At 41.6% G+C, this 18477-nt stretch overlaps 2 protein-coding genes across 2 annotated transcripts; both read left to right on the plus strand.

Annotated features, from left to right (window-relative positions):
- Positions 1 to 741: 741 nt before the first annotated feature.
- On the plus strand, positions 742 to 1974 carry LOC308322157 (E3 ubiquitin-protein ligase TRIM39-like; the record flags this gene model as incomplete). The annotated part of the gene is made up of 1 exon (XM_080773350.1): positions 742 to 1974. The coding sequence occupies one exon, from the start codon at positions 742 to 744 to the stop codon at positions 1972 to 1974; it is 1233 nt and encodes a 410-aa protein (XP_080629476.1).
- A 10247-nt stretch (positions 1975 to 12221) lies between these two features.
- On the plus strand, positions 12222 to 16696 carry rpl26 (ribosomal protein L26). The gene is made up of 4 exons (XM_080774679.1): positions 12222 to 12309; positions 13522 to 13693; positions 13930 to 14070; positions 16530 to 16696. Exons 2-4 carry the CDS (start codon positions 13526 to 13528, stop codon positions 16656 to 16658), a joined length of 438 nt encoding a protein of 145 aa, XP_080630805.1. The 5' UTR covers positions 12222 to 12309; positions 13522 to 13525; the 3' UTR covers positions 16659 to 16696.
- The last annotated feature ends 1781 nt before the right edge of the window (positions 16697 to 18477 follow it).

Here is an 18477-nt window from a genome sequence, read left to right on the forward strand (position 1 = left end):
TACTAAACCAACATGATTTGCTCTATAACGGTCCATCGATTTGTATCAGTTTCATCCCCTTTGATCAACTTTATTGACTTGTCCATCTTTGGGCACCTGGTTGTTTAATGTTTTCAATTTGTAGTGGAGTAAAACTACAATATTTGCATCTGAGGTGTAGTGGAGTAGAAGTAAACTGTTGGTACTGAAAATTGGAAATGCCCAGTAAAGTTAATAAAGAAGAGAAATATAACTTTGTACTAAAGTAGTATTGAGTTGGCTGCCTGCTTTTGCTATACACTAAATGTTGCTATACACTAAATGTCTATGCGAGTTTGTAGATTTTCACTGACTGTTAGCCCTATGGAATGGGGACGCTAAATGTATCTTGAACTGAAATGGCTTTAAGATTCATATCGTTTATCTTTTTTTTTCCTTTTTCCCTCCTATCCAGATATGGCAGCTGCCAGGTTTCTTCTTACCGGTGAGCACTTGGTCTGTGCGATCTGTCTGGATATGGTCACCGAACCAGTCACCACACCATGTGGCCACAACTTCTGCAAGCCGTGTATTCAACACTACTGGGACACCAGGGTCATTTACCAGTGTCCTCTGTGTAATGCAAGGTTTCCAACCAGACCTCAAATGCAAGTCAATACTTTCTTGTCAGAGTTGGCTGTAGGACATAAGAAGTGGGCTCAACTTCTAGAAAACCAATCTGCTCATGGCATTCTTTGTGACATCTGCTCTGCGAGGAAGGACATGGCTGTTCTGTCTTGTCTAGTATGCCTAACTTCTTTCTGTGAGACGCACCTGGAGCCTCACCTGAGAGTTGCAGGCCTCAGGGGCCACACTTTAGCTGTGCCTCTATCAGGTCTTGAAGACAGGTTGTGCAAGAACCATCACAGGCACATTGACCTCTATTGTAAGACTGACCAGGCATGTATTTGTGGTGGTTGCATGACAACGGACCACAAAAATCACCACATTGTACTACTTAAGACGGAATACGAATCCAAACGTGCAGAAGTCCTGAGTGTGATAACCGCACGATCACACAGGATCCGTGAGCTCAAACTCTTCACTAAGAGGGCACGAGTCTTCAAAGAGCAGCTGATCCACTCCCGGCCAGATCTAGTTGCGGTGATTGGGGACCGGTGTAGAGCGGCAGAGCAGCAAGCGGAAGGTGTCCTTACAGAACTGAACATGGACATCACTGAGCTCGGCAAGAAACGTGATGACCTGGAGCATTGCTTTGATGAACACCATTGCCTTGTCGATCACCATCGCCTTGTCCTGTTGCTGTCAAGCCTGCCCGCTCTGCTGAACAAGGACCTGAAGAACACTGTGGTTGACTTCAAACTGCCTGATACCAACTGCGTTAGGAGATGTGCAACTCTTCTGGACCAGGAAGTCACTCTGCAGCGGCTGAAGGCTTGCGCTGTGGATGTGACCCTTGACCCAGACACTGCACACTGTGACCTCATCGTGTCCCCCGATGGGAAAGCAGTGATGCTTGGAGCAACACCTCAAGATGTCCCTGATGCTAGAAAGCGATTTAAACATCATGCAGTGTTGTCAAAGGAAGGGTTCAGATCAGGGAAGTTTTACTTTGAGGTCCAGGTAAAAGGGAAGACTAGCTGGACTGTAGGAGTGGCGAGTGCATCCCTTAACAGAAGGAAACCGGTCAGCATGTCTGTTAGGAATGAATGCTGGGTCATTGTGCTGGATGCTGGCCAGTATCGTGCATATGGCTCCGTGTCTTCTGGGTTCAATCTTTTGGTGAAGGAGAAGCTACAGGCAGTGGGGGTCTTTGTAGACTATGACGCGGGACAGGTCTCCTTTCATAACGTGGCTGCAAAGGATCTGCTCTACGTGTTCTCTGGCCTGAGATTTAATGGTAGAGTACTGCATCCATACCTGTGCACTCGATCTGCTCGCTCTCCATCTGATCTCAAGCCGCTCACCATCACGTCTCAAAGTCTCCCAAATTGAAGGCATTTCCCCTTCACACCAACATGCGGCCTGTCAAGTCCGACCTTGTGTACTGTGAGTTTTAATGTGATTGTAGCTATTAAAGATCTCTGTTAATTATGTTTATATAATTTATAGGTGTTAATACTTTTAAAAAGGTTTCTATTGAGTTTTAAAGTTTGTCTTAATTTTGAATTTGTTTTAATAAAAGCTTTTATTTGAAGAAAACATGGATATTTGTCCTTAGTGAAACCACTACAGCTTACAGGGTTGTCTTATTTGCCTTACTTATTTACCTTACAGTGTGGTCATTGTGACACATTCCAGCAGAGGGCATCCATATGTTTAATTTGTTAATGTGTACAAGTAGCTACATGAGATTTAAACCTCATACACTACAAACATGCACTATGATGGCAGTCAGTGATGCTGCAAATGGGGACTAGAAAACACTAGTTTCCAGCGGGCCCCCAGTGACAAGTAGTAGTATCACATTCATCTTAAATCACTTAATCCATTTTTACCATCTTCTATATTTATAACAGCTGCTATATATATTGTTTTTTTCCTTCCTGATTCCACCCAAGAAATATTCCAATATATTTAATCAGTGAAACTATCAACTTTACATCTTCAAACTAAGTAGTTAATGGTTTGGACTGCATAGGCTACGGTGGCAAGATCTCAAACACAACTCCATACAACATGCAGTGTACACTGAAATTAACATGCTCTTTGCAGCTTTCATAGAATATCAATCACAGTCAACAAGGTTTAACATGGCGATATAACGATGGAAATCGGCCAGCTTCTCTCCTCTGCCCAGTCAGTTTAATTTGTTACTCACAAAATGTGGTAACCACATTTTGATTTTGAAAGTAATGTAATTGAGTTGTGTACTGTATGTTACAACTTACAATGTAGGCATTTAGAAGACACTACAGAGCAAATTACAGTAAGCAAGAACAAAACATGGTACATGGGCAAGAATCATATGTAAGCTATAAGAACCTAGAAGTGGAATATCCATATAATGAAACTAATGCGTATACACTACCATAGAGTGCTATTTCTACATCAAATGCTATCTAAGTTACATAAGTTGAGCCCTTTGCATGCGCATGTAAGGTCTTACGGGTGCTACGGGTTAAGATGGATTCTGAAGAGGTGAGATTTCAGACTGTCTGTTCCATTTGGTTAGATTTGTACACTATATCTAACTGTCAAACACAATGCAATCTGCAATCTAACCACCAATTTCTAACACCTGTCATTGGAGACGAAGGGCTGTACAGTGAAAAATATAAAACAAGTTAAAACAAGGGTGGCCATCACAGTCTCCCATGGGTAAAAATGAAAACCCCCTAGTTTGACACGTCACATGCTACTTAAAGTATAATGAAATTTAGAACATTTTGCCATATATTGGTTGTTGATGGTACCCCAACTTTCAGCAGCTGTCAAAAAGGGTGGTTGAGCCCAATTGAACATGTTAGTAGACTAGACACCCTTACCAACATATTAGTGAAGAAAAGTCTTGGTAAGAAATGTATTCCCAGATTTGATTAATATCCCCCGACTATGTATAGTTTTCTTAAAAATGGGGTAACAGTGCCGGAGATTAGGTAACAGACCGACGGGGACACGCACACTTTGAATCAATAAAATATAACATGTGGATGTGCACTCCAGTCTGTAACTTTATCACCAAACTTGAAATAAACAGGTGTCATTTAACCGGTTGTGTTGTGTGTAGTCCTTTATGCCTGTTAGAAAGAATGTAGTAGTGCTGAAAATAAACAAACTAAATCAAACCAAAAAAGACAAGTATGTGGTACATTATTTAACCTTGAACCTTAATTGCTGTGTGTGTGTGTGTGTGTGTGTGTGTGTGTGTGTGTGTGTGTGTGTGTGTGTGTGTGTGTGTGTGTGTGTGTCTACAATGTAACTAGTAAAACGTTTTCAAATAATTGTAGTGGATCGAGTAAAAGTACAATATTTGACTCTGAAGTAAAGGTATTGGAAATACTCAAGTTTTTTACTCTGAAGTAAAGGTATTGTAAATACTCAAGTAAACTACAAATACCTAAATATTGTATTTAAGTACAGTAGCCTACTTGAGTATATGTACTAGTTACTTTCCACCACTGATGATGATGAAACCTAAATGAAACACACCCGCAATTAACGTGATTCCTTTCAGCTGTGTTCACTAGTCAAAAAGGCTAGCTTTGCACAAGTTTGGCACGTGTCAACAGCCACCCTGCGTGAACCCACACATAGTGATTTCTTTATTTTATTTTGAAACTTAATTGCACCACAGTCGAGGTAAGAAGAAAATGTATTAATGCAATCAAATGTCAGATTCTTGTTAAAATATCAATACTGCAATGTAGAAATATTTCAAGAACAAACTGGTTAAAAATGTACTTGAGTAAAACTACATTATAGTAGGCCTATTGGTATCAAAATACACATACTTATGCAGAAACCCCCATTTCACAAGTTTTCAAATGTGTTCTTTTGAAAATGGCAAATCTACAAGCTCACAGGGAGCTATCTGCCATTTTCAAATGGCCAAAATGTATAGGGCGAAGTGGCTATATCAGAGAAAAAGGGGGGATCCTGGCACTCTGGAGTTAAAAAAATGGAAAATACTAAACCAACATGATTTGTTCTATAACGGTCCATTGATTCGTATCAGTTTCATCCCCTTTGATCAACTTTATTGACTTGTCCATCTTTGGGCACCTGGTTGTTTAATGTTTTCAATTTGTAGTGGAGTAAAACTACAATATTTGCATCTGAGGTGTAGTGGAGTAGAAGTAAACTGAAAATTGGAAATGCCCAGTAAAGTTAATAAAGAAGAGAAATATAACTTTGTACTAAAGTAGTATTGAGTTGGCTGCCTGCTTTTGCTATACACTAAATGTCTATGCGAGTTTGTAGATTTTCACTGACTGTTAGCCCTATGGAATGGGGACGCTAAATGTATCTTGAACTGAAATGGCTTTAAGATTCATATCGTTTATCTTTTTTTCCCCTTTTTTTCTCCTATCCAGATATGGCAGCTGCCAGGTTTCTTCTTACCGGTGAGCACTTGGTCTGTGCGATCTGTCTGGATATGGTCACCGAACCAGTCACCACACCATGTGGCCACAACTTCTGCAAGCCGTGTATTCAACACTACTGGGACACCAGGGTCATTTACCAGTGTCCTCTGTGTAATGCAAGGTTTCCAACCAGACCTCAAATGCAAGTCAATACTTTCTTGTCAGAGTTGGCTGTAGGACATAAGAAGTGGGCTCAACTTCTAGAAAACCAATCTGCTCATGGCATTCTTTGTGACATCTGCTCTGCGAGGAAGGACATGGCTGTTCTGTCTTGTCTAGTATGCCTAACTTCTTTCTGTGAGACGCACCTGGAGCCTCACCTGAGAGTTGCAGGCCTCAGGGGCCACACTTTAGCTGTGCCTCTATCAGGTCTTGAAGACAGGTTGTGCAAGAACCATCACAGGCACATTGACCTCTATTGTAAGACTGACCAGGCATGTATTTGTGGTGGTTGCATGACAACGGACCACAAAAATCACCACATTGTACTACTTAAGACGGAATACGAATCCAAACGTGCAGAAGTCCAGAGTGCGATAACCGCACGATCACACAGGCTCCGTGAGCTCAAACTCTTCACTAAGAGGGCACGAGTCTTCAAAGAGCAGCTGATCCACTCCCGGCCAGATCTAGTTGCGGTGATTGGCGACCGGTGTAGAGCGGCAGAGCAGCAAGCGGAAGGTGTCCTTACAGAACTGAACATGGACATCACTGAGCTCGGCAAGAAACGTGATGACCTGGAGCATTGCTTTGATGAACACCATTGCCTTGTCGATCACCATCGCCTTGTCCTGTTGCTGTCAAGCCTGCCCGCTCTGCTGAACAAGGACCTGAAGAACACTGTGGTTGACTTCAAACTGCCTGATACCAACTGCGTTAGGAGATGTGCAACTCTTCTGGACCAGGAAGTCACTCTGCAGCGGCTGAAGGCTTGCGCTGTGGATGTGACCCTTGACCCAGACACTGCACACTGTGACCTCATCGTGTCCCCCGATGGGAAAGCAGTGATGCTTGGAGCAACACCTCAAGATGTCCCTGATGCTAGAAAGCGATTTAAACATCATGCAGTGTTGTCAAAGGAAGGGTTCAATTCAGGGAAGTTTTACTTTGAGGTCCAGGTAAAGGGGAAGACTAGTTGGACTGTAGGAGTGGCGAGTGCATCCCTTAACAGAAAGTATCCGGTCAGCATGTCTGTTAGGAATGAATGCTGGGTCATTGTGCTGGATGCTGGCCAGTATCGTGCATATGGCTCCGTGTCTTCTGGGTTCAATCTTTTGGTGAAGGAGAAGCTACAGGCAGTGGGGGTCTTTGTAGACTATGACGCGGGACAGGTCTCCTTTCATAACGTGGCTGCAAAGGATCTGCTCTACGTGTTCTCTGGCCTGAGATTTAATGGTAGAGTACTGCATCCATACCTGTGCACTCGATCTGCTCGCTCTCCATCTGATCTCAAGCCGCTCACCATCACGTCTCAAAGTCTCCCAAATTGAAGGCATTTCCCCTTCACACCAACATGCGGCCTGTCAAGTCCGACCTTGTGTACTGTGAGTTTCAATGTGATTGTAGCTATTAAAGATCTCTGTTAATTATGTTTATATAATTTATAGGTGTTAATACTTTTAAAAAGGTTTCTATTGAGTTTTAAAGTTTGTCTTAATTTTGAATTTGTTTTAATAAAAGCTTTTATTTGAAGAAAACATGGATATTTGTCCTTAGTGAAACCACTACAGCTTACAGGGTTGTCTTATTTGCCTTACTTATTTACCTTAAAGTGTGGTCATTGTGACACATTCCAGCAGAGGGCATCCATATGTTTAATTTGTTAATGTGTACAAGTAGCTACATGAGATTTAAACCTCATACACTACAAACATGCACTATGATGGCAGTCAGTGATGCTGCAAATGGGGACTAGAAAACACTAGTTTCCAGCGGGCCCCCAGTGACAAGTAGTAGTATCACATTCATCTTAAATCACTTAATCCATTTTTACCATCTTCTATATTTATAACAGCTGCTATATATATTGTTTTTTTCCTTCCTGATTCCACCCAAGAAATATTCCAATATATTTAATCAGTGAAACTATCAACTTTACATCTTCAAACTAAGTAGTTAATGGTTTGGACTGCATAGGCTACGGTGGCAAGATCTCAAACACAACTCCATACAACATGCAGTGTACACTGAAATTAACATGCTCTTTGCAGCTTTCATAGAATATCAATCACAGTCAACAAGGTTTAACATGGCGATATAACGGGTAGTTTTAGGCACTTAATAAAGCATCCACATCTCCAATTTGCCAGAAAATATAATTGAATCTCTGTATAATACATTTAATTTGATATTTTCTTTGCGCTAACTGCTAACATTGGGTCATGAGCTCTGGAAGCAGAATACACAGTGACAATATAACCAGTGCAATGCCCATGTTATGTGATAGCATCTTGCACTGCTATGCCAATGACGATTTTACACGGTACTGGATGTTCAATACAGATCCAGAAGGAAATCGGCCAGCTTCTCTCCTCTGCCCAGTCAGTTTAATTTGTTACTCACAAAATGTGGTAACCACATTTTGATTTTGAAAGTAATGCAATTGAGTTGTGTATGTTACAACTATAGAAGACACTACAGAGCAAATTACAGTAAGCAAGAACAAAACATGGTACATGGGCAAGAATCATACGTAAGCTATAAGAACCTAGAAGTGGAATATCTATATAATGAAACTAATGCGTATACACTACCATAGAGTGCTATTTCTACATCAAATGCTATCTAAGTTACATAAGTTGAGCCCTTTGCATGCGCATGTAAGGTCTTACGGGTGCTACGGGTTAAGATGGATTCTGAAGAGGTGAGATTTCAGACTGTCTGTTCCATTTGGTTAGATTTGTACACTATATCTAACTGTCAAACACAATGCAATCTGCAATCTAACCACCAATTTCTAACACCTGTCATTGGAGACGAAGGGCTGTACAGTGAAAAATATAAAACAAGTTAAAACAAGGGTGGCCATCACAGTCTCCCATGGGTAAAAATTAAAAGTATATAGCCATAGAGAGAGAGACGCCCTACTCCTTAGTTTCACTGGATTTTACTGTTAAATAAATAATTAGCGGGTGACTGTGCAGTCTGTAGGAACCGATAGTTAGATCCGAAATTGAATTACTGTAATGGGTGCCATGGAAAGTACTGTCAGAAAGTGAAGACAACTCACCGGGGTGAGTTGTCTGGACTTTCGGGGTGAGTTGTCCGTCTTTTCCCTTTACCAACTCGCCCAACTTTCCCCAGCGGAAAGTACAGACAACTCACCCCGCCATGTCAGAAAGTGCAGACAACTCACCGGGGTGAGTTGTCCAGTATTCGTCTGTAGACTAGCCCATAATGCAGTGCCTGAAGAACTTTGAAGGAATGTAATGCATGCGTTTTCACTTTCAGTTCACACTCACTGTGACAGAGCAGCCTCTGTCAGACTAATATATGCTGTTCTACAATATATGTTCATTGTATTGTTTCTGTATGGTATGTGTAACAAGTTGATTCTCAGTCCCACAGAAGGTGCACATTCTGCTGTGACATGTGAATTAATATACTTGTGTTTATCTATGCAGATGCTGTAGTTGGGAAGCTGCCTTGATGGCCTGAAGAGAGCTCTGATTGCTTGTGTTGTTAAATGTATTGTGATTCGCTGACTGCTTAGCCAGGGGTGGAGTCAGGAGTCTATATAGAGGGGAAATGGCTCAGTAGAGTTTCTGCTGCCATGGGGAGAGGTTGACACCAGTACCTCTCAGTTCTCAGTTAAGTTGTTTTGAGTTATTTTCTTTATTATTTCACTATGTTGTCCAGGCCTGGAACTTCATTAAAAACTTATCTTCACCTGCAAGTCTGCCTCATGTCCAATGTGTCATTCTAAAGGTTTTATTACTGACAAAACAGCCGATCCACAATCCCACTTGGTAACACTCACAGTGACCTTGACAGTGTGACTACCGGTATCTACTTCCAATCTACTCAACTTCGAGTTTGGGCCAAATGTCATGAAATTCCCTCCAGACATCCTGAGATATAGCTTTCATAGATGATGGATGGACAGACGGACAACCTGGCTGAAAACATACTTTGTTGTACAGCGGTGTTGCACGTCAAAAATAGCAGATCTACAAGTGCACAATGCATCGAATCCGCGCCCTGCTGTGAGCTTGTATATCTGACATTCTAGCCTTCTAGGCGCTCGACACCGCCGTATGACACAGAGCATGAATTAGGCTTGTGACTTAAAAAGACAGGGCAGAGGGCACTTATAAGGGAAGAAGAAAGCCTTCTGCATCGCACACAAACCACATCCAACTCCCCTCACCACGTGACATTTTCTCCTCATAAATCATGTATGGCGACCTTTCCACGCCTGCAGAAGCCTACCTCAATCACAGCAACATTTAACCATAATAGCCATTCATCTTTGAATATGATTGTGTGTCTGCCAATTTCTCATCACAACTATCATAGCTATACTGTATTTATTTATTTAGACCTCAGATTATGAGTTGTGGCATTATGCCACCACTTTCAACAAGTAACGTTCAACCTGGTGTCTCCATGTTAAAAGATTAAAAACTAAATAAAAAACGCATCGTAAACGCATCGTATCGACATGCGTTTTGAGCTTATAAATCTGCAATCGTTTTTAGAAATATCTGCTTTCGGCCTGGGCTGTGGATCAGCGGTCCAGGCACCTTGGCTGCTAATCCAGCCTGGCAGTGTGCTGCGGGTTCGACTCCCGACCCAGACGGCCTTTACTGCATGTCACCCCCCCCCCCCCCATCTCTCTCCCCATTGCCTGTCAGCCTACTGTCTGTCCCTCTATACAAAAATACAATAGGCCTAAAGGCGCAAGCCACAAAATATATATATATTTTTATATCTGCTTTCGTATCTAAAACGCTTATAAGTCTAAAGCATCAAAAAGCTTGTTGATTGGCTATTTTCACTGCATGTTCTTTTGACAAGCCCACAGCATCACTCTCAGAGTTACAGACTTGTAAGTAAGGGTTCGTTCCCAACTATCAATAATTTGTTTATACAGCTGGGGACCCAGCTGGATTGGAACACACTCAAGGACTCCAGGGGGTCCCGGCCTGGACCTCCTGCTTTGAGAACCACTGCCATGAACCTTTGCTGCAATCTATTAATTTAGGGCATATCAAGTGGTTAATGAGGTCATTATGCCAGGCTGGAGGATGGGGGTGGGGGAGGGCGATATAAATTCAGCAGGTGAACGCCCCACTGGCATCCCTCCCTCCCCCTCCCCTGCCCGTGCAACCTCCCTGCAGAGCTGGGGCCGACACAGGGGGTGACTCATGCGTTTTATCATCATCTCTAATGAATGACACTCTGCAGGTAGTGACATGCTGGCAAACGTTAATTATCCTCAACAGGAGAGGCAATTATAGATTATTAGCTACAGTAAACAGAGCAAACCTGGCTGAGTGGCGACGCTCAGCACGCCAGTCCTGCAGCCCCGTGGAGTGACACTATAGTGACACCCCTCTGAAGTCCACCGTGCACGTACGACCACTCAATCAATCCTTATTTATATACTGTGTTCAACTCAATGCACTCTAATGCAGAGGAGGGCCTATGATGTGTTTGTGGCGCCTGTGTGCATGTCCACGGGTGTGTGTGTGTGTGTGTGTGTGTCTGTGTGTGGGCATACGTATGTTATGTATGCCGGGATGTGTGTTTGTGTTGACGGAGGGTTGACGCAGGGGTCTGGCATTGATGTTGATTGATCTTTTTATTAGAGCATATAATGCCTTTCATCTTACCAAAGGATAGTCCTGAAGGTCATCATCGCAACGTAACGGGACTGTCAGAGGTCTTTGGGCTCCAGGGGGAGAGGAGCATAGGGAGAGAGAATGGTGATTTTGCGCTAATTTGTATAAAAGCGCAACATTTTGCACATTATGTAGCCCAGCGCCTGCTCTAATGATTTAGCTATAGGGCATCCGAGCCGGCGACCTTCGGGGTTGCCACAGTGGCCAAATCCATATGGCCACAATTGACAACCTACCTGTATAGGCCTATAAGGCAAACTTTTCTAAATCTCAATATGCTTTAAGTAGCATGTGACATATCAAAATAGGGATTTTTCATGATTCTGAATCCATTCCAAGCATTAGTTTTTCACAAAGAACACTCCTTGGGCTAAGGTCAAAACAAGCCAAAACAAACAAATAACTATCACCATAATCACCATATCAGCAACCGCCCAGAAGCAGCTGCAAATAGGTGCATGAGACGAGAGATCAACACTAGCCTACATGACAAATGAAAACAGCAAAGGGTTTATAGGCAGGGTATACAAGCCAGGCTATATTATTATTCTGTTAACTCTAATGCCGGCTGTTCAACAACATACACACAGTGAAAATGTAAAAGGTAAAAGCAAACGGAAAGGAAAGGAAAGAAAGGAAAGGAAAGGAAAGGAAATGTGTCTCTTGTGCTGTTGCTTGTTTAGATTTGAATGAATGTTTATCCACCAACCTGGAAACAAGCCTCGATCTGTCTTTTCTGTCATTTATATATTTGGCTTTTAATAAATATACATCCCAGGCCTCCTACAGATTAATGCTGGAGTATTTCAACTGGAGCATAACCCGTGACTACCGGACGATGATGATAAAATAGATGGAAGAAACTTCTCCCAAATGGGTTAAGAATGTATTGCTTTGGCGCCATCTCGTGGCAATTTCTCATATGATCAACTACTAGTCTCGGAAACGCTCGGAAACCGGAAGATTTGTATGGGAATATCAATCTGCTAAAAAACAACATCAACAAACATCATTATCAACAACAACAACAACAACAACAACAACAACAAGGATAATGATAATAATAAACAGATTTGCAACATTTTAATTAAGCAAATCTGCTTTATAAGTAAATAAACGTTAAATCAAATGAATTTTAATAAATTATATCTAATAAAAAATAAGAAAGTCTAAACAGCGTTTCTATAGACCAATTATTTGTTTATGTTTATGCGCGCGCATGCTGTTGCTTATCAGTGTGACGCAAAGTGACGTCGTCAGTTAAGGCATCTTATAATAAAAGTTATTTAATGTTCTCGTTCTTCTTCGTAGTTCTCGCGGGAGTCCGGTGTGAACTAATGCTCGCGGAAGTACTTCTCTTTCTCTTTTCCGCTGGCCATAGAGGAATCATCGGCAGGGTAAGAATTCACTGCTGATAATCACCAAAGTTATCCTCATGCATCATAAACATCCGTGCTATAAGTTACCCCACATTGGCCCGAGCATTAAGCTTATCTTGTCACAGTTCAAGAACGATTGATATGAAACCCAAGTTTCATTTAGATAATAACGTAAAAGGCACCAGTTTGAGAGCCCCCCCCCCGTTCGACTGTCTGTATGAGTATCCGCATGTCGATGCGCTTGGGACGGTCAGATGCGCTAAAAAGCTCCAGAGATAATTTCGAGAGGCCCTCGTTCACATAACTAGTTAACGGGACGGTAAACAAATCTTAACAATAGTGGAATGTGTTGTAGTTAGCAGCCATGCTAATCGTAGCTGTAAGGTTCTCTGGTGCTACTAGCTAGCTTTGCTGTTATGCTACCATGTAGCACACCGTGCTAGTCCAGTTATATATTAATATTTAATGCTGGTTACCCCCACAAGTTGTAGAATTGGAGTTTGGTTACGTTCTCTAACTTCTGTTCTGTTTGTGACTGGCTACTCCTTGCCTGGTCCAGTCATCGCATGCAACTGCTTTTGTTAAAGGCCTAATAACAATTTGCAACTCGGTTGCTGATCAAATCCATAGTTTAAATATTTTACATGACCAAAAGAATGTTTGCACTAGCTTACTTAACTCCAAACTTGAGTCGATGCCCATCATGTCACCTTTTCTGTTTAATGTTTGTAGCGTGTCAAAGTAGTTCTACTGTGGAAAATGTGTGTTGGTTCCTGGTTCACCTTATTTAGATAAAAATATAGGTCTATTGTTTGTACACCAATGATTTAAAAAAATTGCACGTTTAGACAAATGCCAAGTCAATTATCCTGCTACTTGACAGTTTTTCTTTGCACTGTTTTGCAGTTTTATCTTGTCGTTTGACTAAGAACACTACTGTATACTATTCATAGTTTCATTGTACAGATATTCTACTGATGGAACAGATGGATGATAGGTTCTTAGCTAGCTTGCTTATTATCCTTGACCATTTATATGTATTTGATGTATTATGTGTTGGTCTTGCTTACTGTAAATTGCTCTGGATTATGAGCGTCTGCTAAATGCCTATATTGTAAGTTAAGTTAATGCCATTTAATCAAGCCGTGCACATGTACATTGCTCTGGATAAGTATCTGCTAAATTGTACGTGATTGTTAATGAACGCACTCCATTTTCTTTCTTTTGCAGCATCATGAAGCTTAATCCATTGGTTTCATCCTCGCGGCGCAAGAACCGCAAGAGGCACTTCAATGCCCCCTCACACATCCGTAGGAAGATTATGTCCTCCCCCCTCTCCAAGGAGCTCCGTCAGAAGTACAACGTGAGGTCCATGCCCATCCGCAAAGATGACGAGGTCCAGGTGAGGATGTTTTGAGACATTGATTCAGGGAGCAGGAATATGTAGATATGTTTTTGTTGTCATAGTTGCTTAACCACTGTCAACCTGGACACCTGTATTTTGGGCATGGCATAGACTTGTCTGGCTTCCAGGCTACTTTAGATCGGCTCTGTTTTGGACAGACAGGTGTACTGCAGTGTGCTGTAAATTATGTTTAAGTTAACCCTTTTTTTTTCTTTTTCTGTGTGCATCCAAAGGTGGTCCGTGGACACTACAAAGGCCAGCAGATTGGCAAAGTAGTACAGGTCTACAGGAAGAAATATGTCATCTACATCGAGCGCGTTCAGAGGGAAAAGGCCAATGGAACTACAGTCCACGTCGGCATCCACTCCAGCAAGGTGAGGTGTCTCTGACTAGATAGTAAATCACTTGAACATTTCACAATGCAAAATTGGTTATTCTACCATATTGCTCATCTTCAAATTACAAAATGGGTTGTATGCTCTTCCATATCGGTAGACTTCACAAGCACAAAAGTATGATTCTGTTTTACAAAACTATCAGTAAAACGGCAAGTGAATTATGGTTTATCAGCTTTGTTCTATTGTGAAGCTGCGATACTTGCTTTTAACTACAGCCGTCAGCGTAACTGCCAGCATTCAGATATGTGCTGTGCTTACTGTATTTCTTGCTTTCTCTAGTAGATAAGTCTTTGGTTGTATTCCACATGTGGAACATTATTGTAAGTTAATTGGATGCAAGTACAGCACATCATAGAAGGCCTACTACATAATGTTGGAAAACCCTTGCTTATTTATTCTGTGGCAAATGTTCAGTTCACAGCGCATTGCGACATGTTGACTTGTAGATGGGCTGTTTGCAGACGAGTAAGACGCGCAAACGCGGGAAGCGAACGCAGCTCGTACATATTTGGGTTTTGGACGTATAGCTGCTTTGGGAACTCCTTATATGGTTATGGCTGAGTCATGGTGACGTAACAGCGGGACACTCACTCAGCTCCATATATGGGCACAAAAGCGGGACAGACAGACACACAGACAGACATGATCTGCTAGGTCTCATAGTAAGTGCTCATTGCGTTCGCAATGATATATGCAGTAGAGTAGAGGGAGAAGAAGTTCAGTGTACCATGTATTAGATCGGGGGGACCCCGGTCAACTAAGTATGTGGGCTAAGGCTAGTAGAAGTACATAGATTACATTGTTTTTGTATCTGGAGGTTACTTAATAGATGACCACTTGTGTTTTAATATAGTGTATAATCCAGTACATAAAGGGGATAAAGTTGGGAAAATCTGTACCCCTGACTAAGTGGAAATATTTTGGCTGCATTTGTTCTATATTGTCTAATGAATAAATATATAACGCTTGACCAGGCCCAGGGATGGTTTTAGGTCATCATGTGTCCCACAGTCTGTAGTGGATCCCCACATTCACAGTGTCCTCGGGTGGTTGATGATTGTCCACTCCTTGTGGGAGAGGTGCTGCTAGCCAAGACAATCTGGATCTTGTGACTTGTGGTGAAACCTAGATGGTTCTGCTGCCTCCATTGGTTCCTCCATCTTGCCTTCACACAGGAAGCCTTGGATTAGACAAAATGGTTTTGTGGGTGGGTTGGTGAGGAGGTTGGGTTCTCATCTGTGCCTTCTGAGCAAGGGGTGGTTGGGTGCATTTGGGTTTTACACTGTTCCTAGCAGCAGCTAGAGCGTTTCATGTGTACACATGTGTATTATACTGTAGGTGTCTTGGATGGGTGTATTGAAGCTATGGTGTGTGTTTACTAGTGATCGACCCATATGGTTTTTGGCCGATATTACCGATTAGTGGAGAATCAAAAAGCCCGATTTTTTTTTTTTACAGTAACAAATTCTAACACAATAATTCCTTTAATGCATTGGAGAACATTTATTGCTTATAAAAAGTTAGTGCAAGAAGCACCAACATCGTTTTCAGTAACACCCCCCCCCCATAAAATGCAGCTTTAATTTAATTAAAGTGCAAACATGTATTGTAGCAGAATATGGAACATAATAATAATAGGCTGGTCAGGATGGGGGGGGGGGGGGGAGTTGTCCTTTAAGAAAATATTCAGTTGGCTCGCATGCACTCATACACGCACGCACCCAGCATGCCTGACTATTGTGTGTATTATAGGTGTCTTGGACAGGTGTATTGAAGCTACAGTATGGTGAATTTGGGCTTGCAGGGCAACTTAAAACCTTTTTTAAAATCCTATCATTCTATTGAGGACAATGCTCTCAAATGTTGTAAAATGTATTGTATCGCTGTTTTATGTACAGTTGCAGAGTTTTCCCCAGAATGAGAACCCAGTATTTGGAAGTGTCTAATGATTTCTTAACCTATCGTTAATGCATAGAATTCATATTAGAATAATTGAAATGGCCCCATCTTGCTCTCACTGTTGCTCCTTCATGAAACATTATTTTCCCCAGCATCTGGGACATGAATGTGCAAGACTAGAATAGTAATATAGGTTAACAGCAGTTAATCGATTATAAAAACATCTAATGCTTGGCTGATCTATCATAGTAGTGAGCTGGGTGCAGTACTTAGTTTAGACAGTTTTTGGTTTAGACTAGTCATTGGTTAGACCAGTCATTAGTCCTACAACTAGAACATATCTCAAACCTTCACCCTAAACCTAACCTCCCACGGGGCAGCACACCTAAACCTAACCTTAACCCATGTCTAACCAATGACTAGTCTAAACTAAGTATGCACCCCAGTGAGCTTGCTCACTATTTTTACTAAACACCATTGCACAAATGTTTTCTCATGTAGATCTGTTCATAAAATATATATTTTCTACTCTTCAGGTGGTCATCACCAGGCTAAAACTGGACAAGGACCGCAAGAAGATCCTGGAGCGCAAGGCTAAGTCCCGCGCTGATGGAAAGGAGAAGGGCAAATACAAGGAGGAGACCATTGAGAAGATGCAGGAGTAAAACGGATCTTTTGCTATTCAATAAATGTATAAATGGAATTCAATTGTCTGTGTTGTATTTTCATCAGAAGTACACTGAAAGCAGCTTATAATATTACAGCTGTTCAAAAATGTTAGACACAATTTACTATGTGCAATGTACACTATAGAGATGCTGGTATAGTGTAAGATGTTCTTTATCACTTCAGATAAAGTGTGTCAGAACTATTGTACATGGTGACCATTTTAATATAAGGGACCAAGGTTTTAGCCTGGGTTCCAGCCTGAATCGCTGAGTTCCGTAAAATTAGCGAGTGGCAACAAATTCATGCAACAGTGTTTCAGGCTGGAACCCAGACTACTAAGTTTTATTCTCTAGATAAGTTCATTGACTCTTGAAAGGAGTTGGACAGCTGTATTTTGAGCCTGTAGTAGCTTTGCTGTAAACTACAGTAAAGCAGGCTCATACATAGTCTGGATTTTCGGTGGTGGGGTGACCACCGAACTACAACATGACGTGGTGAAGAGCAAACCACCGCTCCAGCCCTTCTCTCTGTTTTTACTTACCGCTCCGGTGGTCAGCTCACCACCGAAAATCCAGACTGTATGGCCTTTATAATATATGATGGGTTAAGGGAGATGCAAATTACATTTATATTTTTTTTCTCCAGTACAATCCTAGGTTGTGCCTTTTATTGCTGAACTTGATATTGCGTCTTTCAGTTGAGTTTTTGTGCCTACTTCCTACATCATTGTTTCCTAAATTCAATAGCTCACCCCAGTTTATTTTATTGTCGTATATATTTAAAAAAAAAACCATACAATTGGGTGTCCCACATTACTTGCATTATAAATGACAATTTCGATGAGGTGTAAAAGCTGTTTTATAATGGTGAGGTCTTATCCACCACTAGGGGATGCCAAACGCTACAAAGAACTAATGGCTGAACAGGGAAATGCATCTAATCTTAATGTGTAGCCATGTGATATTGAATGTTTTCAGGTAAATGTGCTTATTACTGTATGGATTGTGGAGCAGTGTAATGAGACTAGGGCAAGTTTGTTTGCAAAACGACAGACAGGGGAAATGCATCTTAATATGTAACCATGTGATATTTAATGTTTGTTAATGTGGTTATTACTGTAATAGGATTGTGGAGCAGTGTAAATGGTAAATGGTGCATTTATATAGACGGCGCGCGGTTGGTCGAGTTCCATCTTCGTCCTTTTTTTGTTCCAAGTGTTTCAACAATGTTGCAACTTCCGGGCCACCGATTGGCCGGTGCCCGGATCGTGCAGGCTACCATTGGCTGGTTCCAACTGGGGTTCCAACCCAGGAGCCAATGGGGGCATGGTCCCGCCCCTACCTCAGTAATTCCAAAACAGCACGGCGGCGGCCATCTTGTTACAGTGTGCGGTGGATGGAGGTATTCATAATTTTAATAAATCGTACAAGGTGTTTGGAAAATATTTAAAGGCAGCACGGCTTTCTCCAGGGGCCAATAAGGGAACGATTTTAATTTGGAACATTTCTGTCCATTTTTGGCTTAGTTATGGACATGTAGTATCTGTTAGCATGTTAGCTAGCTGCTGGATGATGATGATGATGATGGGTTCTTAATATTATGTGTGAATATTTCATATTTTTTTATTAAATCGTACAAGGCGTTTGGAAAATATTTAAAGGCGGCAGGGCTTTCTCCAGGGGCCAATAAGGGAACGATTTTAATTTGGAACATTTCTGTCCATTTTTGGCTTAGTTATGGACATGTAGTATCTGTTAGCATGTTAGCTAGCTGCTGGATGATGATGATGATGATGATGGGTTCTTCTTATTATGT

Source organism: Protomyctophum bolini (assembly GCF_963924005.1).
Source record: "Protomyctophum bolini genome assembly, chromosome: 10".
Lineage (NCBI taxonomy): Eukaryota > Metazoa > Chordata > Actinopteri > Myctophiformes > Myctophidae > Protomyctophum > Protomyctophum bolini.